At 45.6% G+C, this 24,521-nt stretch overlaps 4 protein-coding genes across 4 annotated transcripts in view; 2 read left to right on the forward strand and 2 right to left on the reverse strand.

The window, feature by feature from the left end:
- Positions 1–161: 161 nt before the first annotated feature.
- DNAJA1 (DnaJ heat shock protein family (Hsp40) member A1) lies at positions 162–7,050 on the reverse strand. Its single transcript, XM_035310955.1, has 8 exons — positions 6,843–7,050; positions 6,555–6,732; positions 5,415–5,519; positions 5,080–5,307; positions 3,152–3,266; positions 2,008–2,123; positions 1,362–1,462; positions 162–1,121 (listed from the first exon to the last, which is right to left on the reverse strand). Exons 1-8 carry the CDS (start codon positions 6,972–6,974, stop codon positions 903–905), a joined length of 1,194 nt encoding a protein of 397 aa, XP_035166846.1. The 5' UTR covers positions 6,975–7,050; the 3' UTR covers positions 162–902.
- A 400-nt stretch (positions 7,051–7,450) lies between these two features.
- Positions 7,451–17,507, forward strand: APTX (aprataxin). The gene is made up of 7 exons (XM_035310956.1): positions 7,451–7,616; positions 8,557–8,603; positions 11,011–11,340; positions 12,880–12,939; positions 15,691–15,917; positions 16,761–16,864; positions 17,157–17,507. The coding sequence occupies exons 1-7, from the start codon at positions 7,487–7,489 to the stop codon at positions 17,309–17,311; spliced, it is 1,053 nt and encodes a 350-aa protein (XP_035166847.1). The 5' UTR covers positions 7,451–7,486; the 3' UTR covers positions 17,312–17,507.
- Positions 17,508–18,905: 1,398 nt separating this feature from the next.
- Positions 18,906–20,386, forward strand: LOC118156749 (actin-like protein 7A). Its single transcript, XM_035310954.1, has one exon. It carries the CDS (start codon positions 19,011–19,013, stop codon positions 20,256–20,258), a length of 1,248 nt encoding a protein of 415 aa, XP_035166845.1. The 5' UTR covers positions 18,906–19,010; the 3' UTR covers positions 20,259–20,386.
- Positions 20,387–20,395: 9 nt separating this feature from the next.
- ELP1 (elongator complex protein 1) overlaps positions 20,396–24,521 on the reverse strand; it is a 32,725-nt gene continuing 28,599 nt past the window's right edge. Inside the window, exons 35-36 of the mRNA XM_035310949.1 lie at positions 23,781–23,859; positions 20,396–22,799 (exon numbers count right to left, since the gene is read on the reverse strand). Of these exons, the coding sequence (XP_035166840.1) occupies positions 22,735–22,799; positions 23,781–23,859 (144 nt within the window). The 3' untranslated portion in view covers positions 20,396–22,734. The remainder of the gene's footprint in view (positions 22,800–23,780; positions 23,860–24,521) is intronic.

Raw genomic sequence — 24,521 nt, forward strand, 5'->3', positions numbered from 1 at the left:
TTTTCTGCAGGCTCACATATAAACACCAGTAGGGACAGTACTGCTTTCCACGACATACCCCATAGGGTATCTAATTTCGGTAATCAAGGGCAAAGTCAAGCTTCACATGCCAGCAGGGTGATAAGACTCCAAACCCCATGTGTGCTGATAAGGCCTGGAGGTTTTACTCATGCACAGTAGTGAAGGAAGCTCCTGCAGCAGCCAAGCAACCAGTGGCTCTACACACAGTATCATGCAGAACAGCAGCCAAAGAGCAGCCAGCATGAACCGAACAAAGCTTCACATCTAGCTCCAAGGTCAAGACCAAAGCTGGCATAAAGACTACTTGACCTTAAGTGCAGAAACTTGAGAGGAGTTATGGATCATGTGGCTTTAACAGGCTTGTGAAGATTGACCACATCCTTGTCAGCTTCATGTGTTATGAGGCCGTGTTAGAGCGAGTCCCTACCGATAATCCCCAGCGCAAGCCCAGAACATTAACATGTTATCCTAAAAGGTACAAAGATTAACTATATTTTACTGTGACTTATAAGTACTTGTGCATACTTTATCAGAGTATAAGATCTAGAATACCAAAAAAGACCACCACAGAATCTTAGTCTAAGCCTCAGCAATTGCACACATAACAGGAATTACAAGGCTTGAAATAAAAGACAAGCAGGTGAGGGAGTTTTCTGGATCAACAGGCAGGGTTGAAGTGCAATCAACTTGATTTGAGCTTGCATCCTGGAGCTTTATACAAGTTCCAAGTCCGTTTCATTAGTTTATTTCTTTATGCTTTAAGAAACAACTATGGCTGGATATAACAACAAATAGCAGGAAGTGAGGGTGAACCGCTTGTAGTCCTTCACTCATCCACTAATGCATACAAAACAAGCATCACAAGTTATTCACTGGCCCTTTTATGATGTCTGACATTGAACACCACCTCTAGGGTGGTGCTCATCATCTTCGTAGACTTCTCCATTATAGTGATGTTTTCTTTTTTGAGATGGATCAAAGTCCACTAAATCCACTTGCTCCATTTCCTCAGTTTCTTCTATTTCCTGCCTCGTAGGTAGCAGTTTTTCAAGTAAGGACAGCTTATCTGAGGAGAGGAAGCCACTCTCAGGGAAGTTTACCTGAAATCATCAAGAGCTGGAGTTACTCAAATATTCCTGAACTTCTCCCCATCCAGCCACTGGTCAATGATCTGCCAAAACCTGCTACAACACCGCAGGTGACTTAAGCCCAGTGCTTATATATAAGATTATAGACATGGTTGAATGGTGGCACACAGAACTTGTTGTCAGAGCTCCCAGCATTAGGTGGATGGACATTCAGTGCTGAACTGCGCCCTGGAATTACGTTGACCCACTTACTCTGAACTCGATGATAAGGCGTCCTTTCTCATATGGTCTGCGATAGATTGGCATGCCCTCATTCAAGACACACTTAATAGCCCCATGCTTGACAACCTGACCTAAGAAAGGACAAAACAAGAAAAGCAATAAAGGAACAGAATTTGGGCAGGCAGCAGAAGCGGCTTTAGTTTTGAACTCCCTTGAGTATTTATGTAGCCTTTTACATTGTTTTAGACAGCTACACTGGTATGCAGCAGTCTAACAGGGACTTACTGCCTGCTAACTCCTGAGTAGAACAGGCTGACATCTACATTACGTTCTTGTAGCCTTGTTATGCTTCCCAAAAGAAGCATACTTACAAGTATGTTATGTGCTCCATCACTCCCAAGGCTGAAGAAGTCATTTTCAGAGACCCACGGCCTTCAACTCTGAGAACTAGTACCCTCAGGATATAAGCATGATATAAGGTAAGGTCTGTTACTATTATCAAGCAAAGAGAAAACTACTGCTGACTACTATCCCAAATCCATTTTTTGTTTCAAGATTTGTACCGTGAAGACCAAGGAAAAAAAGCCTGGTACCAGTGCACAACAACATGATGGGTCGTTTCTGTTCCTTCCAACTTCCAGCTTGGACTTCTGGCAGAAAGCAAGCCAACACTTACCAGGATGGGAGGTAATGATAATGGTTCGATTATCCAGCGTTGTGATAGGCTTTTGAAAGCCACATAGTGCTTCAACCAGCTGTATATCCATAGACAGAAGAAGGTCTTCATCTCGTCTGTAGAAGAATCCATCAAAAACAGTCACAGAAATGGGGAAGCAACAAGAAGATCATGCCTAACTTTATTAATTGACTAAGGACAAGCTTTAATAGAAAAGTCTGGGCAATTAAATTATGTTGAATATTGATGCAGCACCTCGAGACAGCATTATGGGAAGTGTACCAATGCTGATAGCTGTTACTCATCAAATCTAGCTATCCAAAGTGTTGAAGTGTTTATTAAAAGGAAATAAATACAGTAAGGCTCATCTGCATTCAGTTTCACTTCACCAAGCCTTCCCAATTCTAGGGAAGAGCTGGGACAATTAATCTCTTCCTTTTAGGTATATTAAAACTTTCTCTGGTGTATCAGCCAGCTATACCTATTTTCTTAGCCTTGCCTTCTGACAGCCTGGTACTAGGGAATTGTAAGCAGGCTACGGCCACAATGGGTTCTGACGAAGGTACAACAAGCCACAAAGCACCTGGACATTATAATCATTTTAGTTGTCTGTTCTGACTTCAGTATGGAAGCACAAGTGATGTCTACAGGCACTGCATGTCCAAGGGCTAAGAAATCCTCGAGCCTATTTAAAGAACTTAGTTATTTCACTCACCCTATTTTAAAGGTCTCTGGAATGAGACTTGCCTGAACAGTTAATTTTAGACTATGAAGGGAGAGGAGGAACATTCCAGTTGTCCCAGAGGCAGCACGACCTCAGCAAAACACCACAAGACCAGTAATATCAAGGGTTATCTGAGGACACCAGAACTGATGGCAGTGGGCAGAAGGATGGACAAAAATAAGCCAGAGTTTTGAGTTCAGGTCCCAGGTAACCACTCTGATAAGCACAGTCTGACACTCAAACCCGTGGCTCTGACTAACTGCACCAGGGTTTCTGCACACATCAGTACTCACAGGTGACTTCCAGCCACCTGATCCTGTCTACTCACATTTCCAGGAGCTAGAAAGTCAGCAGTAACCAAGGAAGCATGTGAACAAGCAAATCAAGAGCTAACACTAAGGACTAACACTAAGATTTTACCTTGTAAATACAGAGTGGTCTTTTTGATCCAAGACAATAATAATATCCCCTGGTTCTAGTCCTGGCTCTTGGTCCCCTTCACCATGGAATGTTATTTTCTGACCATCCTTCATTCCTATTGTAGAAAAGCAAAAACATTTTCCAGCTTTTTAACTGAAAGGCAGCAACAAGAAATACTTTTATAGGCACAAGCTGATACTGGGAGATCATTGAATCTTGAGATTAGAACACTAGGAACTTCTTCCCTTGCAAGATTACTTCTCCCCTCAAATCAACTCACATGTCCAGCGGATCTCACTGCTGCCAACCTGAGCTACAGCTCAAAATCATTCAGCCTAACTGTAGTTTGGAACAGCTACCTGCCAAGATAAAACCTTTAAATCTTTAAAAAGCAACTCTGTATGAGCAAGCACTACAAAGAAAACAGTGCATACAAAATTTATTGAGAATAACCAATCAACCCTAGTTTTATAAATGTATGTGACAGAGAGACTAACGATCTCAGTGGCTGCATGGTGCAAGAATCACTTTCGCTAGGACTACAGGGCAACCGAGATGGTAAAGGGTCTAGAGGGCAAGACATGAGGAGCAGCATAGGTCCCTTGAGCAGCCCAGAGCAGAGCAGGCTGAGGGGAGGCCTCATGGTGGCCTGCAGCTCCCTCACGAGGGGAGCGGAGGGGCAGGCGCTGAGCTCTGCTCTCTGGGGACAGCGAAAGGACCCAAGGGAACGGCATGGAGCTGGGAGAGGGGAGGGTCAGGCTGGGGGTTAGGGAAAGGTTCTGCACCCAGAGGGTGGTGGGGCACAGGGACAGGCTCCCCAGGGCAGGGGCCAAGGCACTGAGCCTGATGGAATTCAATAAGTGTTTGGACAGTGCTCTGAGATACTGGGTCTGATTTTTTTTTGGGTGTTCCGAGTCCAGGAGTTGGACTCGATCATCCTTGTGGGTCTCTTCCAACTCTGATGTTCTATGATTCTATGATCTAAAACACTCATATCACCTACACAGAAGTCACTATACATAAATCCTTCCTGCCTCATTCTGAGTCCTTTTGTATGAGGAAAAAAAGCTCTTTTCAATGGTTTCCTTGTTTAAAGTGCCAGTAATATATCCCTCCTGACCTTCAAGTTTAATGTTACTGTAGGATTTTCCCAGGGAAAAATAAAGCTGGGCAGTATGTATAGTGTGGTTATACACACATGTAAAATAGTTACAGATCTGCAACAAATTATCTTCTGTAGAAGCCATGTGCTTGTCAGCATGGCTGATCTTACAAGCTACACTACTTCCAAGACTTCTCCCATTACCTTTTGAAGAACTTCAAGTATTTGTCACTCAACACTGCATTCTCCTATCACTGTGAGGGTTTGTGAATTGCATTTTGCCGTGCAAAGAGCACCTGCACTAAGCAGCACTGTCAGGGTAACCCAGCGAACAGTTCTAAGCATTATGGGCTTAGCACTGTCTTGGCATCCTGTTTCTGTAGCAGACCTGGTTCCCCTTCTCACTGAAACACAGTAGAAGTGATCGGAGTCTGCACGGTTTCCCTACACACAAAAAAAAAATCAGGGAAAATTCATCAGGAAAACTGAACCAACAAGTGATGGATTTTAACTAGCCCCATTATCTCACCAAGACCGGCACTTACACAACTGCTCTAAATAAAAACAATTCACTGCTCACAATACAGCACATTTCAGCATTCATTCTTGGTTATATGCACAGAAAGTAAGGTGCTAACACAGAAGTGATCAACCTTCCCTAAAAGCAGATCTCCTAGGTTTTGGAGCCAGCAACAAGCGACTTCATTATGTATTCCAGAGCATTACCAAATCAACACTGTGTACTTGTTAAAGCTTCTATTTCAGTGCTGCAAAGGCAGTGTGAGTACAAGCAAGTTTAATGCTTCACCTTAGCAGAACACCTCACCTTTGTCAATGTGAACTTCTAGTATTTTCTTCTCTCTAACAATTTTCCTGCCAGTGCAGCTTTTACATCGGTCCTTGGGGCTGATGCGCTCCCCATGCCCCTGGCACTCCATGCACACGGACTGGATTTGCTGCACCATGCCTGGCCCGATCTGGTGAATTCGGATTTGCATGCCTGTTCCTCTGCAGTTTGGACAGCACTCCACCGCACCTTTCTTACCGCCACGGCCTGGCGAGAGAATCGGAGATGAATGCATTGCCAGAAGAAACAAGGAAGCAGAAATTAGTTTTGCGGCTTTAGAATCAAAGACTACATCGTTTCAACTCCACAGTTACCTTCACATTTGTCACAGATAACGTTCTTTTGCAGCGCAAGTTTCCTCGTTGCACCATTATACATATCCTCTAAACTGACTGATAACTGATGGACCACGTTTTTGCCTGTAAAAGAAAATATGTATTTACCTGAGTGTCTGGACAACTCATTCTAAGTTTTAGCATCTTGTTTAGCTATGTTGCTGCTATTAGTCAATTGCTATTCCCTATTTGCAATTATAATTAGGTAACTGTTCTAATGGCATTGTCTGCAATGCTTCTCTTATTAGGTTAAGCCAGAGACCCTTCTCCGAAGGCACAAATAAAACATTAAGTTTTATATTTAAGCCTCAGGTGCAAAATTTCAATTTTAACTGTGACTAAGGAAGAAGTTTTATCTGCTACAAGGAAGTATGAGGCACTGCTGAAAGCCCGCATGGTACTTTTTTCCTTTCACGAGGGAACTTCTCGGGACTGAACCAAGTAACACGTCGGGAATTGATCACAACTTTAGCAACTGCAGAGTTCTTTCTGTGGAGTATAGCAAGTCCTGGTTTACTAGGGATACTCTGATACAAAAATGTAACATTTTGACACGTAGCCTTTTCCATTTTTTGTCACCTTGGATATCGAAACTAAGAAGTACTGCGGTCAGCACTGCTCTGAAACAGTTTAGTTCACTTTATTCTTTCCCGGTGTGACCCATCTTAAATTTTTGAGCAGCATTTTACTGCAGCTTCAGCCTGATTCCCCCAAACATCACAAGAAAACAAAAGTTTCACGGATTGAAAATGATGTGGCCATCTTAGATATAGTTACTTCTAATTAAAAAGGAAATTAATGTTTAAGGACTAACTTCTACAATAGGTTACTGAAAAATCGTCTTAAGGCACGTTACTATTCCTTATTCAGCCTCACGCTGCTTATGCTCAGCTAAAGCTTGCCCGCGCACACAGAATCTGGTTAGACATTAACACGAGACAACGCTCAGCAGATCGAGCCGCCAGCACGTGAACCAAGCGCCCTCTCTGCTCCGGTTTTAAAGAGGCTGTGGCACATCATCCCAGCAGATTTTGAGGTCCCTGCTCTAACTTCGCTTTGAGGTTACTCGGAGGTTTGTTGTGACGAGAATATGCCCCCCAAACCCTCAGTGGTTGCTACCTCGCCTCTCCCTCTGCATCCTCCCGCCGCCGCCGAAAAACATGTCGAAGATGTCCATGGGGGACCCGAAGCCGCCCCCGGAGCCGCCCTCCTTGATGGCCTGCTCGCCGCCTTTGTCGTACAGCTCCCGCTTCTTGGGGTCCGACAGCACCTCATACGCCTGCGAGATCTGCTTGAACTGCGGGACACACACAAACACACACATAGCACACCTCAGCGAGCCGCCCTGACGGGACCCAGCCACGGCGCTGCCCCCAGCCCCCACCAACCCCCCGAGCCCCCCGCCACCTTCTCGCCCTCGTTGGGGTTCTTGTCGGGGTGGTACTTCAGCGCCAGTTTGCGGTACGCCTTCTTCAGCTCCTCCGCCGACGCGTTGGGCTTCACGCCCAGCACGTCGTAGTACGTCGTTTCCTTCACCATGATGCCGGCGGCGGCAGGCCCAGATCCCTGTCAGGGTCCCGGTACCGGCGGCGGCAGCCCCCAACCCCGCTCCTCTCCCGACCCTTCTGGAAAGTTCCGAGCCGGGCCCGCATCCGCCCGCTTTTGAGCCGGCGCCGCCCCGCCCCGGAAGCCGTGCTTGGCGGGCAGCGCAGCCAGTCACAGCGGGAGGCGGGGGGTGCCTCGAGCCAATCAGCGGCGCCCGTCTTGCCGCCGCCCGCCCTGCCCACCGCCTGCTCCGCGCTGAGGCGCGGCCGCGGGGCGGGGATCACGTGGTGAGATCGGCGGGAGCCCATTGGTGAGTCGGAGTTGCCATGGCAACCGGGCATACCCCACCGCGGCCTAGTGAGGCCTAGCGGGGCCTGGTGGGGCCTGAGGGGACCTTGGGGGTCCGGGGGGGCTTCAGGGGACCGGGGAGGTCCTCGAGGGGCCGGGGGGAGGAGGGCGGTGATCGCCGCCGGTAACTCTGCGCTTCGCCCCACAGCACCATCGCCATGCGCGCGTGCTGGCTGGTGCCGAGGGAGGGCCGCAGCCATCGGATCCCGCTGCCGCACTCGGCCGCCGTGGTGGTGGGGCGCTGCCCGGAGACGGGGATAACGGACAGGAGGTGCTCGCGGCGGCAAGGTGAGGGCGGGAGCGGGGCCGTGCTGCCTGCCGGCCGCGGGTAGTACGTGTGGGGGGGGAGCCCGAGGCACGAGCAGGGCACTCGTGTTTGTTGGTGGGCTCCGCTATCCCGCACGGCTACCTCACGGTGAAGGTGACGGCGTTTGTGCGCCTGCCAGAGCAACGTGCGGGTGGGGAACCACGCTTTTGTCCTTTCCAGGGTTCCCTTAGGCTTGTTCTCACAGTCACTGGCTTACATCCCGTATCCGCATGAAAAGTAGCGTTGCCTGATCCCTGAAGCCATTGTACTCCTACTAAAAAAGCTTATTATAAAGATATCTGGATCCTTAAAAGTTACAGCAAACACACACAAATAGGAGGAACTTCACCTTCATAAACCAAGGCACTGAGCCTTAATATGAGTCCAAAACCCACAGTTCTTAACCACTGCCTTCCCACGCACCTTGTGAATCGCACATCACGTCCCCAGTCTCCACCAACTGTATTTTAGTGTGACTTCTGGTTTTATAGGTACATTGGGTACATTTTTGGGTACATTTAGGTACATTTTTACACATAAAAATACTTAAAATGTATGAAATACTCATCACATCTTCCTGGTCTTATCTCCCCTCCCTTCTGGACAGCCCTGTTCATGCCTGTGAGATCAGCGAGAACACAGAAGGTTTCCATAGATTTCACCCTTATACTGAACTAATTTTGCTGAATCATGAAGTAGAATACAGAGGTGTGACTGACGTGCATGGGTTAGTTCCATTTTGCCTGTGCTTGTTTAAAAACAGAGAATGAGGCAGAAATCTTCTTTAAACATATTTGTAGAAGTCAGCCAGAGAAGGCAGCTGGCACTTAAAATTCAGGAGTGTTTTCTGCAAAGGGTGGTTCAAAACAGTTCTGCCTGTTTTGTTTGCATATTTTTTGACCCTTTGTTCTTTCTTTTCAGTTCAGCTAAAAGCCGACTGTAACAAGGGGTATGTCACAGTTAAACAGGTATGTTTTTAAATGGTTGTTCAATATTTCTGGTACTGATAGGGTTGTTACCCCTGAAATCCACAAATAGTGCAAGCGACAGTCCTCATTGCAGGGTCTGGAGGTTCTCAAGCTGTTTTTTGACCAAGAAGAGCACAATATGTGGTCCTCAGAAGTGATGTGTCTTTCATTTAGGTGTCTCAGTGCAAAGACTGTGCTGCTTCTTCCAGTTACACTGCAGTCTTGGACAGCCAGAGTTTGCAGCATCAGGGAACACTGCTGCGAATCCTCAACCTGTTCTTCCCAGCTCCACGCTTTACAGATTTTAGAGTTTTCCCCCTAAACTTGCTGATCTTCCTGAACGTTAGTCTCGCCTTTCTAAAGCTGAGCCAGCTCTTCGCCAAGGGTCAGAGCGGTCCCTGTACTAAAGGGTCTGGGCAGCTGTTGCGGGTTTTTGTTTCAATGGCTGATGCAGCCAAAGATGTGGCCGTCTCGAGGCTGGGATGTGATGTCAGACATCAGAGCAGACATCCTCGTGTTACGTACTGGATGTGTGTAGGACTCCTCTCGAACTCACAATGACCAGTGTCCCCAAGGTAGTGTGAATGGAAAACTCTTTGTCCTCAGGTGCTGTAGCACTTGCAAGTGTCCATGGCAGCAGCATGCGCGTGGACAACACGTCAGCCTGATTTGTCCCCTTACCTTCCATCAAAATGTCCGCCCGAGCTCAGTAAGCCCCAAGACCCTGCTGGTCTCTGGTGAATCCTGCAGAAATCTCACAGACACGCTGTCACAGAAGTCAGTCCTGACCACAACTTGAATGCGGTGCTACTGGTATTTCAGGGCCAGGAGTTTGCACTGCCAGCTCTGGAGTTTTCTCCCTGTACAGGGTTCCAGTGGTCAGTTAAACAGCCCATTGGCCAGGGGTGTGTGAAATTTACTTGATTTCAGTGAAACTCTGTGGAAGTGTAGGCTGAAAAGGTGGTGCCTGGGATCAGGCAGGCGCTTCATCAAAGCAGACACCAGGTAGTGAGAGGCATGGTACCATCCTGTGAAACAAGCGGGTTTCCTAGGACAAAACTGAAGAAATACTGTCAGAGTTTATCAGTCACAAGCAAGAGCCGGTTTCCTAAAACTTATTTATAAACATTAACCAAAAGCATTTTGCTGCAACCAGGGACTCCTGGCTTCCCTCAGGTCACCCTCTTGATTGGGCAAAATCTGTCTTCAACCAGTCACTGTTAGATTGCCCACACAACTGTGTTATTGGTTAAGACTGAGACAGAGGAAAAATGCTGCTTTTCAGTTATCAGATGGACTTCAGGTAACTTCTCAGTCTTTAAAGCACTGTTTTGGGTGGAAAATGGTTTTAGAGTTGCATAGATCCATAAAATGATGAAATGAGTAGGGCAAATACATTTTGATTGTGCTGTCCTGAGCTTCTGCTAGAACAAAATCAATAGCAGAACTGGTTTAGTGAAAGCATAGCATGCAAAATGAAAAGAAAGGCTTTAAAATACACATAGACCTGTATATGTTTTGTACAAGCTGAGATGGATGGAGAGGTTTTGTCTCAAAGCAATAGGCAAGGGTTCTCACTCTCTCTGTGTGAACACAGTCCTCTGTGGAGGGGGAAAAGTTACTACATCTGCCTTGGGAAACAAAAAAAAGCCAGGAGCAAGCAGCTTATCCCTGCGTAGCTGAGCCCTCTGAGTGCTCAAATAACCTACTTCCTGGCTTTTATTTTTTTCCTTACACTGGAGGGTGTTGAAAGCTAGCAGGGTGCTTAGTGAGCCAGCTGTTCTGAGTCTGAGCTCTTAAGAGGAGCTTAAGAGTGAGATTATGTATTTGAAGGTGCATGTGTTGATGGAACAGTTTGGTAGGTGCTGGACACAAAACAAAACATAGTAAAAAAGAGAAGAAAGAGGAAATACAATAATCTGAACTCAGGAGGCTTTCTGTGGGTTATCGGACTGAAATAATTTCTTAAAACCACTGTTATTTTTTCAGAAATAATTGCTACTAAATTTGTTACTATTTTAACAGTAGGTTGTGTATTTTTTTTGCAAAGCCAGACACAGATCTTCCTGTAACTCTGTAGCCAGTTGCTGTAGAGCTGCTGGTTCCCTTCCACACCATGCCTCTGAGGGTTGTGTGCCAAAGGTTGTGATTGCAAGACTCGTAGCAAGTCCAGCTTTGAACTTTCATGATCCTGGGAGTGAGTCGCTGTGCGGCAGGCATGGGGTGAAAACAAAGCACGTTTCCTTTACTGGATAGTGATGTTCCAGGTCAACTGAGCAGCAGTTGCTGGTGATTTCAATTGCATCTTCATCTTCTGCTTTTTCTTTTCTTTCTTTCTTTCTTTCTTTCTTTTTCTTTTTTCTTTTTTTTTTTTTTACTTCCTTTAATCTTTTTCTCTCTACCAAAGATAGGAATCAACCCAACTAGTGTTGATTTAGTGGATGTTGGCAAGGATGAAGAGGTGAAAATGAGGCCAGGCCAAGTTCTGCACATTGTGAATAAACTTTACCCCTACACGGTGCACTTTGCTGAAGAATCGGGGAAAACTGTTACAGAAGCACAAGAGAAAGTACAAACTGAAAAGAGGCCATGTGAGGAACTCTCTGAGAACGATGATATAGAAAATGTGCCCAGAAAAGCAAAGAAAACGGAGGTGGTGGATACACAAGGCAGTTCTGCAGAGCTCAAGCTAAGCAAGACCAGTGTGTCTCCACACGAAGGGACTTCGAGCAAAAAGGCAAGTCTATTGGTATTAGTACTTCTGCTGTTCCTCCTGGAGTTCTCTCCTCCATCAGAGGGCTTTGGTCTTCACTTTTGTGGGTGCTGTCTGTGGCACAGCTTCTCAACTTGACGTGGGTCCTCAGAGTGTTGAGAGCACACGAGCTGCTGTGTGCTAAGGCAAAGACTCTGCTCCTGACATCACACAGCTCCTGACAAAGCTGCTTGTATCCATGCTAACCTGAGCTGGTGAGTGTGTGTGAAGGGCTTGCTTTACCAAGTGAGGGTTCGTTCTCTGCTTCCTGCTGCAGTTTGTGCTCGAAGGGCAGATCTCCACAGAGCTCTGCATAGTGGGAGTCACACAAGGATAGTGTGTTGGCTCTTGAGATGAAATCTGCTCTCTTACAGGCAGAGCAGTGGTTATCTAAAAGCTTGCGCACAGAGAACAGAACATCTTGACCCCTTTTCTTCCTGCGCTCTCCACCCCTGCCTCCCGGTTTTGGTCATTCCTTATGGTAGAACCAGGTTTACATTGATGTTACCAGCCAAAATATTCTGAAAAGAACTTTTTAACCCTGCTGACATGGACAAAATAATAAGAAGAATAAAGAGCAATGGATGTCTTAGTGCTTCTGGAACAGCAAAACTGCAGTTGCTGGAGGAGAAGGCATAAAAATGAAACCCTGAAGGAAGTTTCAGTCTCATGGGTTCTGGTGGGCTCTCCCCTTATTTCTTTGGTGGCTTCAGGCTAGTTACATTAGGGCCATATTGATGGTACGGGCAAAGAAAAGTGACAATTCATTGGTTCTCTGTCAGCGCTGGAATAATGTTTGAACATCAGCCTCTGTAAGAACGTGATGAAGATCATCATTGGCAATGCTTGTGGAGTGCTTGGAATAGACAAATTCTGTATTTTCAAAAGGTGCAGTGAAAGCATCTTCTGCTGGGTGTTCAGTAACAAAATAGAGAGATTATGTGATAGTGTTGGCTTTATCCTCCAGAACCTTTAATGTTTTTTATACAGTCCACTCTGGCCTGCACAATACTGGAGGATAAACACATCCAAGTAGGGCCCAGCATCACAGCAACGCTGCTTTATTCTGTGCAGAGCAGTGTGTGACAGGACAGCGAGCAGAGACCCTTGTACCTCCTTTGGCCCCCGTGATGCATGAAGCAGCAGGGCTGTAGTAAAATGATCTGTCATCAGTGGTAACCAAGGTCTGTGCCAAAACGTGCATGCAAGTTACTAAGTTCAAGCAGGTACAAAGCACCCCATTGTAACATTTCCAGCTTTGAGTCCTAACAGCATCTTGTTAAAGGCTTTCAGAACTAGCTTTGTGGGGACAATTGGAGTACATGTGTTGGTGTTTGTAGAAAGGAAATAATTCAGGTGTCAATCAGCTTTTGTTTTTCATGTTACTTTGTTCATTCTGTTATTTTGTTGCTATAGTTCCAATGAAAGTACATAACAAAGTGCTTTAAAATGTATCATTATATTCTTAATTCTCTTACAAAAACGTTTTTTTTTTTTTTTTTTTTTTTTCCTTCTGTGCTTTAGGAACATCTGGGACACTGGAGTCAGGGTCTAAAGAGTTCCATGCAAGATCCAAAAATGCAGGTGAGAACTGTACACTTGTGCTTCACAGTAGCTCCTGTCCAACAAAGCTAAATGAGCTTTTTTCTTTCATTCTGCAGTTTACTTTAATGATCAGATTAACTGGGTGAGCATCACACAAATTGTACATTCATCTCTGTCTGTAGTAGCATTAATCTGGGTGTCTTTACAGTCCCTTTGAGAGCATGCAGAATGTCAGAACTTCATTATCCCGAAGCTCCCTATGCTGTCAAATTTGGCCAGCAGTTACAAAAAGGTTGTTGGGAAAGCAGGTGAGCAGCGTGGCTGCTTTGTTTTCTCAGGGAAACTGACAAAGATGGGACTGTGATTTGAAGTGAGCACGTAGTGGAGACCCCTGTTTTCTGGAAGTCAGTACTATCGTATCTCCAAGTGCAGTGCAGCTTCCTGGTTTCTAGTAAGCTTTAACTTTGCTACACCGGTGCAGCAGCTGGCAGGATGTGACCCCTGGCTCCAGCTCCACACCATTTCCTTGTGCCAGCAGGGATTTCCTGGGTGGCTTCTTTTAACCTTCTGCAGAGGCTCCTGATGCACCTCCCTTCCTCTGCTTCCCTGTGGCTGCATCGTGCTTTTCCTTGGGCTGACTTTGTCTGCTGAAAAAAAGCAGCAATCTGACAGTGTCTTTTGTGGCTGCAGTGTATACATACTTTCTCATCGTTGTATCCTGAAAGCCTGAAGGGAATATTCCCCATCCCTGAGTAAAGTATACTTTAATTTTATTTCAGAGTTTTGCAAGTATATAGAAACTCCTTCCTGAAAATGAGATTTATAGCTTATCTCCAAAAGAGATAATCTGCATCAAACAGTACTTGTGGTGGAATTTTTGCCTTGAGAGAATTATACATGAGGGTAATCCAGAAATTAATATTTCTCAAAACTGTGTACACATTCGAACCATTTGTAAACATGTGAAAGGCAGGAATTTCTCTCCAGATTCCCTGAGCTTGATAAAAGCAGAAAGAGAGTTGGGCTCCAGTATGGCTACTTGTTCCTCCAGCATTGTTGCCACGAGAGGCATCATTCTGTGTGACCAGACCACCTTTAGCAAGTGTTGGCCAACTGGGAGAAGTGGATGGTGAACCTGGAGGAGGAACAAGATCTGTTCCTGCTGTGTTTTGACTGCTGCCCCAGTGTGTGGTAGAATTCTTTTAGCTTGGGTTTGGGCTGACTGACTGCTGCAGTGTTGTCCTAATATTAGAGACGTGTTTTTCCTTGGTAACCAATCAGAATGTCCCAATGTCTCTTTTTTTTTTTTTTTTTTTTTTTTTTCCATTTCAAGTATAAAGTATTGAACTGCCTAGTGTTTTAGGGAGAATTGGATGCCCTTTCTCCTGTCAGCAGTTTCAAATGAGTCTATTGCGAATGATGAAGCTATTGAAATACTCACTATGAAGCTTCATCTTCATCCTTTGAGCAGAAGTTCCCATAACGCTTACACCAAGTCAGTGTTTTCTTGTTTCTGTTCTTGGAAAGTTAGAACACAAATAATTGTTCGTGGCTTACTGTTAGTTTGCTAGTTGTGGTTCAGAGGTAAACACACAAACCACAGAACTCCAACCTTTGCTTCTTAATCAATATTAAAGACACGACAAGGTGTCTTTTTTTCTGGAAACACCTTGTCACAATTGTCTTTCTCTCTGGCTGCGTATGCAAACACCAAAGTGTGTATATAAAGAAAGATAGGACAGCAGTGTTTCTGCTGAAAGAATTAGTCTTATGATTTGTGTGCTGACAAAATTTTAATCTTCCTTCCCATAGAGCAAGACTGATCAGCTCTTTATATAAACGTATTAAAATAATTAGCAAAGATGACAAAGACACCATCCATCTCTCACCAACAGACTTGCTCCTAAGAGATCAGAGAGACAGCTCACAGTTTCTGCTTCAGAACCTGACACATTTTTACTGCCACAGACATGCTGTCCTGCCCAGCTCTCCACATGCTTTGCTTCTGTTTCTTCTGATGAGCTGCATGGAGTTGAAGCAGAGGGCAAAACAAAATGAAAAGACAGGGAGGGAGGGCACGAGAGACAGAAATCAGTTCTCCCTCATGAATGAATGGTCTCACAAAGTAGCACAAACTGAAATAGCTCAGATTTGAAGATTCTGACTTTGTAGTGCTGGAGGAGGTCTACAGTGCTGAGCACTCTGTTTGTAGCACCCCTGAGGCTTTCACTCCAGAAATCTGCAGAGGATGAGGCAGTCCAGTGCATTCCTACATGCTCTGTATTCAGCACAGTACCCCGATTATGGTTCAGTGACCACACAGCCTGAATGCAGCCTGATGGAAGCAGGGTTTCCTAGACCTCATGGCTATGAGCCCAGGTGATTTTCAAGAGTTTTCACATCCACTTGTAGCAATGGCCACCATACTCCTTGCTACATAAGAACAGAAGGCTTTTTCTTTAGTGTATAAAGAAGGATGCTGGAATGTCTCTCTCCATACCTGCTTGGTGTGGATGAGGGAACATGCTGGACCTCATGGTTACAGTCAAAGTCCTCCTTGACGTGGAGTGCCCTGCTGCTTGATACTACTTCCTATGTAGGAATTTTTTTCCTGGCTCTTTTTCCTGGCAGTCCCAATTCCACTAGCAACACAAACATGTGCTTGAGGACTGCTGCAACTGTGATGGGATGTGCACTTAGATAACACCTCAAAATTCACTAACTACAAAGGTTATAGGCATAAGACATTTAACTTCCAGTCAGCATCTAATCAAGTTTCTATTTTGCTAGGTTTACAAAGATGAGAAGACTGTAGTCATCAAAGATAAATATCCTAAAGCACGTTACCACTGGCTTGTTTTACCATGGGACTCCATTCCAAGCCTGAAGGCGGTCACCAGTGAGCATCTTGGACTCCTGGAACACATGCATGAAGTTGGGGAAAAAATGATTGAGCAGTGCCCTGCTCGAGGGAGTCTGGAGTTCCGACTGGGTTACCACGCCATTCCCAGTATGAGGTAAGGCCTGGGTGAGTCATCAGGTGGAGCCCCTGTTTTGTATTTACAGACTTGGGGCTAAATCTGTAACAGTCTGGCACTGCCAAAGGATAACCAATCCTCCTAAACTCCAAAAACTGACTGGTGTCCAAGTCGCTTGGATGCAGCCGTGTACGTGCTGCTGTGTATGTGCTGGTGGGCTACATGCGCTTCTGGAAACAGGTGGGCAGTGCCCGTTGGGCCCCAGCAGAGTTCTGGGGCTGGGGCGTGGTACGCTGTGCCTGGCCAGTGGAAGAGGTGGCACTGCCATCAGCACGGCGCTAGGACATCCCCCCTCCCAGGGTGCTTATCTGGGATCAGAGTGACTCTTAAGCCTGTCAAGTGCAGCCTGACACAGAGCAAGGATTTTAATTTCACGTGTAAATAAGTCCAGGCATTACAGTGCCCAAGTGCCTGCAGAGGATCTGGGTGTTGCAGTCAGGGCTCCTGAGTTTTCTCCGATTCTTGGAGTAGGCCTTGTGTGCCATTGAGACCCTCTACAAAGTTTAATCCTTTTGCTTATTAAAACCACCATCTCTGCTTTTCTGGAAACATGCAGGTATACATACTGTAGTTATGTGCTACTGGAACGTGCAGGGTGGTAACTCTGACTGTTTAAGTGAAACGCTTAGCTTGAGACAGTACGTTGAACACACGGACTGTGTATCTTCTGTAGCATGATTATGGGTCAAACATGATGAAATAAGGCTGATCCGTAAGTCTGACAGCTCTTCTCAACTGAACCATGCTTTATCTGATACTACTGCAAAAAAACTGCGCATTAACGCTTTTCTTCTCTCTTATCTATATAATATATTGTTTTAGTCACCTGCATTTGCATGTAATCAGCCAGGATTTTGATTCTGCTGCCCTGAAAACCAAAAAGCACTGGAACTCTTTTACTACAGAATACTTCTTAAACTCCCAAGGTAACGATTAAAAAAAGTATTTCGTAACATAATCGTGTTTGTGGGTTCTAGCTGTGGACTTTTTTTCCCCACAAAAGTGTAAGCCATACATTCTATCACAGTTAGCAAAAGGTTTTGCATGCTTTCAGATATTGGGGAACAGCATTAATTAAAAGTCAACCAAATTGTGTGGATGGCTTAAAATAAAATTTAGTAGTGACTTGCTGTGCTTGTGGTGTTCAGATTTCTTCAGTGTCACGCTTTTCATGGTATTACACAGTCACAATATCTCCTGTCTCTGATTTTATTTCAGATGTGATAGAGATGGTAAAAAGCAAGGGAAAAGTAACAGTGAAAGATCATGCTTCTGAACTTCTCAAATTGCCCCTCAGATGCCATCTTTGCAAACAACAGCTATCCACTATCCCACAGCTAAAGGAGCACCTCAGGAAACACTGGCCAAAATGACACTGCAGAAAATCATCTGACAACCCATGTGTTTGGATTTCAGGCTAAAGCAATGACCTCAAAATATTAAGGGACATGTATGTGTTTTGTTAATTGCACTGAGAAATGTTAAAGGGAAGACGGAGTCTGCAAACAGCAGGACGATAACTTTGTCAGAGCTTAGACAAAAATTTAATAAAGTGACTTCTGAAATGAAGGGTGTTTGCAGCTTTGTTGCAACACTGCCACACTAATCTGTATGTGAATGGAAGCATGGAAGAAGTGTTTTGTTTGGATGAACACATTTATTTTAATTCAGAAGTTGAGGTGCTAAACCCAGATGTAGGTTTCAGTAGTGAAGGGGAAGAAGCAAGGATTTAGAGGTCTTTCTCTTGATGTATCCTGCCTGTCACTGAGGTTTTTCTGGACATGCGGTACTGGAGAGGCTGGTCTGGCTGGCAACAAAGCTATCATGGGAGTGTACTGAGAAGGTGGGGGGAAAGAGCATCAGCTGCAGCAACCCAACCACACAGTGCCCCAGCACTGCTCAAAGGTTGCAGTGCTGTTGAACTGCCATCTACTGCTCAGACTTCAGGAGGGGCAGGTCTGACTTTTTCATGTGCAAGGACATATTTAACCATTTTTATATAAAATGCAAGTACACTACACAATGATCAGCTTAGCTGTCCCCCAGAGCAGTATGCTCTCAACGTTTACAGACATTGCAGTGTGGTTCAATGCTGCCACGATTCTCCACGTCTGCTTTATGGTGAGTCTTTATCCTCCAGTTGTTGCTAAGGTGTGAACTCCTGCATAGGCAGCAGATCAGTAGCAATGGAAATCTGTTCCTAGGTCCAGAACCGGTTTGTGGTTTTGAATTTAATGCTAAGCACAGCTTTGACTTGTTAAGTAAGATGCCCTCTGGGTGAAATGGCTTTCAGTGAAAGAGCACACACAGCTCTTTCTATACAAGGAAGATGTTGTTTGTAAATCTTGATTTTATATGTTACTCTGGGAGAGGGTGTCCTTTCCTTCCATGCTGCTGTTGCACGGCACTGTGTTATGGCATACGCTGATGGGGCAGAGACTGGCCTGTTGCTGCTGGAAAAGAAGGAAGAAGTTCCTTTTGTGAAATGGAGGACAACAAGGGTGAGGGGATGGCTGTGTCCTGATTTCAAACACTGCTCACATTTCCTTTAGTTCTTGCTGACACCTGTATTAACATACCTTCATCTGGAAAACATTTCTTAAAAAAAGGCAAGAGAATTACACAAACAGTGTGAGGGTTCACTTTTGACATGGTCAAACTAGGGATTCACTTGGCCTCCGAAGTGAAATAGTGCTAAAGCTTAGCAGTAGGACCTGGTTTGGAACAACAGCAGTTGTAAATGCTGGAGAACTCCAGTCTTACATGCCAGAGAATCCAGAAGGGAAATCCATCTGCTTTCACAGTTAAAGGCCCAGTTTATGCTCCATGGCCCATGAGTCACCACAGGGTGGGTGTCACGCTTTTAATGTGAAGCACAAACACCTGCAATCTACCTGTAGAGAAAACAGTGTGCAGCTGTAAGTTACACATGGATGCGGGGCTCGGGTGCCTGAGGAACAAGCCTACGCCTGATGTCACAAATCAGTGACATCAGAACCACTGCCACCAGGCCTGTGGGCAGGAATCCCTCTGCTTGCTTGTGCTGAGCCCAGGTGGAGCCGTGGCAGAGCGATGCTGCTGAGAAGCACATCCAGCCCTAGCTGTAAGCAAGTCACAGCTGCGCAGGAAGGGCCTGCAGCAAAGGCAGCACCAGACAAAAGCCATTCAAAGCCGATCAGGAACAGGCATGCATCACAGACCAAGGGTTACCTAGAGGTGGTGAAGCGAACTGAAGCTGTAGTTATAGACATGGGCACGGGTTACTTTAAGTGTGGCTTCGCAGGGGAACCGTGGCCTTCCCATATCGTTTCACCAGCTGGTAACCACGTACAGGAAACCAAGGGCAAACAAGAAGAAACCTTTATTGGAAAAGTGCTTCAGAACACCTGCATACCCTTAAAACTCATCAGCCCATTAACACACGGCATAGTGGTGGATTGGAAGTCTGTCCAAGATATTCTGGAGTGTATTTTCCAGACGGAGATGCAGATTCAGCCAGAGGACCACGCTGTCCTGATGTCAGTGCCTCCCCTGTGTTCCACTGCTGACAACAAGAAGTATGTGGAGATGATGTTTGAAGGCTTTCACGTGCCTGCTGTACACCTTGCCTACCAGTCCCAGTTATCCATGTACTCTTACGGAAAAACCTCAGGTCTCGTGGTGGAGAGTGGCCATGGTGCTTCGCACGCGGTTCCCATCTACGAAGGTTATGTTCTGCGCAGCATCACAGGCAGCGTAGATTATGCTGGCTTGGACATAACAAATTACCTCATGCAGCTACTACACGAGTCTGGATACACGTTCACGGAATACCAGCTAAACATCATAGAAGATCTCAAAGAGAGGTGTTGTTACACTTCTCTGGACCTCACACAGGACTTGAATTTGCCTCTTAAGAAACAACAGACTGATTACGAGCTGCCAGACGGGCACGTCATCACAGTAGGCAAAGAGAGATTCCTGTGTGCTGAAGCGCTCTTCAAACCATCCCTGTTCGGATCACAGCAACCCGGGCTTTCACAGCTGACACTCGGCTGCCTCAAGAACTGTGATGATGGCATCAAAAAAAGGCTAGTGAGAAATGTCCTGCTGTGTGGTGGCAGCACCATGATGGAAGGTTTTCCTGACCGCTTCCAGAGTGAACTGAGCAGGATGTGGCCTAGTGACAACGTCCTCATAATGGCATCACCTCAGAGGAAGTCTTCTGTCTGGATTGGTGGGTCGATCCTGGCCTCGCTCTACTCTTTCCAGAAGCTTTGGGTTTACAGGAGGGAATATGAAGAAGAGGGTCCTTCCTGCATTTTTAAGAAGTGCTTCTGAGGGGGACACTGGCTATCCTAAAACTATTTCTGAAAAGGGTATGTGATTCAATTCAAGAGCATCTCCCCTCTATCCCTTGCTGTAGTTATATTAAGAAATCTTTGCTAGAGCTGTATTAGTTTTGACAGTGTGTCTACTTTTTTTCTTTTGTATTCAATGAAGCAGGGCAGCAGATTGGTGGAAAACTACTGCCTGATGAGAGAAGCAGGCTTCAAGAGTCATATTTACTCAGAAAGTGGAACAGTTCTTATATTAACTGTTTTTTGCTTTACTGACTTACTTCAACTGCATCTGTTTGCAAGAGCCTCCACAAAACCTAAGAGCAAATTCAATGCATATGTAAAGACAGATGCTAAGGCACAGTATGTTTTAAGGCGAGGTGCATTGCAATGAAAGCTAAAGAACAGCCAAGGAGAAACCCAGGGCAAGGAAACTCCTGGTTGCTGCTGAAGCAGAAACAAAGGTTCAGGGACTGTAAAAGTAGGAAGCAGGACGCAGGACTTCCCCTGTGGTATGTTAAGGTGAGGTGCTGGTTCCAGCTCTATCACTCCTTTGTTGAAGTTCACTCAGGACAGAGCAGGTAAGGCGAGACAACCATCTCAGGTATGAGTTATGGTATGAATGATTAAGAAGATTGCTCTTCCTCCTGCATGGCAGACTTGAATTTATTTTGCCTTGATGGGAGAACAGGAGATCATGTCTAAGGAAAGGGCCTCCAGCTTTTACTATCACCATGAAGGAAAAATAAAAGAACCAACAATACAGACTTTAAAGGAATTTTTATGTTTGGCAGAAACAAATCATCATCAAACTAGCAGAAGATTTCCTTCTTGGGATCCTTAAGAAGCAAATCTTTTTTTTAGGCGATAGATTAGGCTGAACAAGACCTAAGCACTTTCTAGCATCAGATTTAAGTGTCAGGGATCAGCAGTGTAACTACCACATTTCAATTGCAGGGCCAGAACTGGAGGGGACTGCAGACTCCTCATCACTTGATCAGAAAGTGGTTTCCATATGTCACTTTGGACTAGATTCTGCTACCTGTTTGAAGACCCAAATCCAGTAAAAACCTGCTATCCACTACAGCCGTTGATGTTTTTTTGCTATCTTATGGCTTTGTGTTTGGACAATCTCCTTTCCAGCCTCATCACAATGCTTGAAAACAGGCTTAAGCCATCCCCACACCACCTAGCAGAGGCCATGTAACTCAGAACAGCTGGAAATAAAACTATCCCAAAGCTTATATAACACTGACAAAGGATTGCTTTACCACTGCACTCCAACCATCCCAAGGCAGTGTGCGCACAGTGCAGGCTCATAGACACCCCAGCATGATGGAGTCCTTGTGTCAAGAAAACAATAACCTGCAGCACCAGACATTTTAATGCCATGCATGAAGAATGCAGCCTGTTGCTGTGTACCCTGCAGATACCACAGACAGGAATTACGTTGTTGGTGCTGGCATTCTTCCCACAGTGCATAACCGAACAGGCCTGCATTGAACACAAAGCTGCCAGGCCAAAATTAACTGAGAGGAAGGGCTGGGGTGGGTGGAGCAGCGCTGCTTCCACTGAAAGCACTCAGCCTCGTCTGCAGAGCTTGTCCCCTTTCTCTGCTCCTCAGACTGGTACTGTTACTTCTCGAGACAGACTGCAGAAGTATTCTGTAGTAAAATCTAATTCTCAGGTATGAATTTACACATCAGTTACCATCTGAAACGGTTCTGCCATAGCACAGAGCATTACTGGGGCACAGCTGCTCACCTGCCAGTGCCATACAGTAGCATCAAACACAGGTAACTGGGGTAGCATTACCCAGCAGTGTGCAACACCAACACAAGTATCCCACACCAGCTTATTTGCATGTTCTCATGTACCCAGGATGTCCCTGGTGCAAGATCAGCAGGGCAGTAACGGCTGTCAGTAATGCAGGGTTTACTCTGATGCAAGAAAGTGATTCTGATGAAAATCCTCTATTACCAACACTCAAATTCAGCAGACAAAATTTAACTTATTTGGTTAACAGCTGCAGTTTGCTATTAGTACAGACTTACTGGTGAGATCTCTAAACCAGGCTGAGCAGCTTAAAAGGTGACCTGCCCTCATGGCAGGTACTGTACCATCCACAGGAGGAAGGGTGATGAAGAGAAAAGCACCCACTGGGCACTCGTGGGTTTGCTTCACCTGGAAGGGAAGACACAGCGGTGGCACAAGTTGGATTCAGTCAGCAGCATTCAGATCTGCACAGCCTGCTACTCCCCACCCTTGCACACAAGCTCTGCTGTGGGATGCAAGTGGCTGTCACCATTAGCAGGATGCAACATGGGTCACAGTCGCAAGTGCATTGCCTGGAGGGACAGCCCCATGAGCAAGAGAGCAGGAATGCCAGGACAACAATGGTTTTATATAAGGGTGTAATGAAATGATAATAAAAAGTAACAGTTCAGAGTCCTCTAGGATTCCTTGGCTTTTAATTACTAGAGAAGATGCAGTTTCCACTGTAGATTTTTATTGAGTTTTGGTGGAATGAGTAACTCTGGATCTGAAAGGCAAAGAGAACAAATGTCAGAGCAAAGGGTACCCACAATACAGTTTATTTGGAAACTGTCAACTAATTAATTTGCTTTCTTTTCCACCAAACAACACTGAAAAGTCCCAAACATTGTGTTCCCTTTGAGTGACTGATCACCAGACTGCACTGAAGAGTGCCCAGCAGAACTGCTTACAGAAACGAATCCCTGGATCGAGTCCCCAAATCGGGTACCCTCTCCGTAAGTGTTACCACTCAGAATGAAGAGCAACAACCTGTGGCAGAGAGCAGAACCCAGTTCATCCTGCAGTATCTGGGGCACCTCTGCTGTGCTGTCGGACACAACAGCCAGCTGGTTGTGTGGCGTCTGCGACAGAGGCAGAGGGTTTTCTCTGGAGTCAGCCCTGTCAAGGGCAACAGGTGGGTCACACCTAGGAGTTTGCTGCAGCATTTTTTCTGGCAGTTCCAGGACTAGTAAGGGAAGATGAGAAGAGAACTGAGGACTAACAGGGAAAAGGGAAGACAGATGGGACCGTAATGGTGTCCTCAGCCTTAAAACTGTATTAGCTATACAGACTTCAAGGTGGCAAAGCATCTTGAGGGCTATAGCCTCACCTGGTCAAGAGCCTGAGGCTAGCCACCAATGTCAGACAGGAAAACAATCAGCAGGTACCTTACAAGCAGAATTACCTGACACACCCCTACAAAAACAGACTTCCAATTCCCTCACAACACACAAAGGCTATACACACAGGAAGCCAGGAGAACAATTCAGGCAGTAGTTTTAACGCAGGACTTCAGAGAAAATAAAACCTTATTAAGAAGACTGCTCACTTGCCGTGAGGAAGATGACACTGTAAGGTAAAGCAATAAACTCCTATGGCTGAAGAAGCGCTGCAGCTGTTGGCAGGTATTAATGCTTGAAGAGCCTCAGTGCTCGCTGGCCTCGCTGACATCTCACACACCCACATCTAACCCAGAGCCAGAACTAACCTTGTACAACAGGAGCCAGCATCTTCTTCTGCTGATAGGCAGCCATAATGCTGTTTGCAGTTGAATTGGGACCCAGGACCTGTATGGAGAAGCAATACACATGTTCCAACCTGTACAGAGAAAGGCTGAGAGCATGGATGCTCTCAAAGGAACCTGCTGATAGGCTAGACTCCAAGAGCAAAAGCAGGTGGCTGCAGGAGACCCCACAGCTCAAAGCGATCAGGAATACCGGATCAAATCCCAGAAATGTCTCAGAAAAGCTGGAAGAGAGGCAGAAAAAACTGCTTTGGGACAACCTTTCAGAATACAGAACTTTCATCTCAGCACCTGCTTCTTTACAGCACTTCACGTGATGGAGTCACTGTGCCTGGGTGTGTTCAAGGAAGGGTTGGCCATGGTGCTTAGGGACATGGTTTAGTGGGTGACATTGGTGGTAGGGGGATGGTTGCACCAGATGATCATGGAGGTCTTTTCCAACCTTAATGATTCTATGATTTTAAGTGTCATGAATTGGAAGGACTACTTTCATTACAGAATCAGCAATATTTAAAGTTCATTGGGGAGCCTCAGCTCCTAAAACCACATTCAGCAGTTTTAATCTCCCCTTAAATGGACAGATTAATCAGTGGTAAGGGAAAAGATACTGGGGGTATCTTGTGTTCACCTTGAATGCTCAGAAACAACTTGTTTTATAGAAAGACTTTTACTTTGGAAGGGACCTAGTATAGTCCTCATGATTTC

This window comes from Oxyura jamaicensis, chromosome Z (assembly GCF_011077185.1).
Source record: "Oxyura jamaicensis isolate SHBP4307 breed ruddy duck chromosome Z, BPBGC_Ojam_1.0, whole genome shotgun sequence".
Taxonomy (NCBI): Eukaryota; Metazoa; Chordata; class Aves; order Anseriformes; family Anatidae; genus Oxyura; species Oxyura jamaicensis.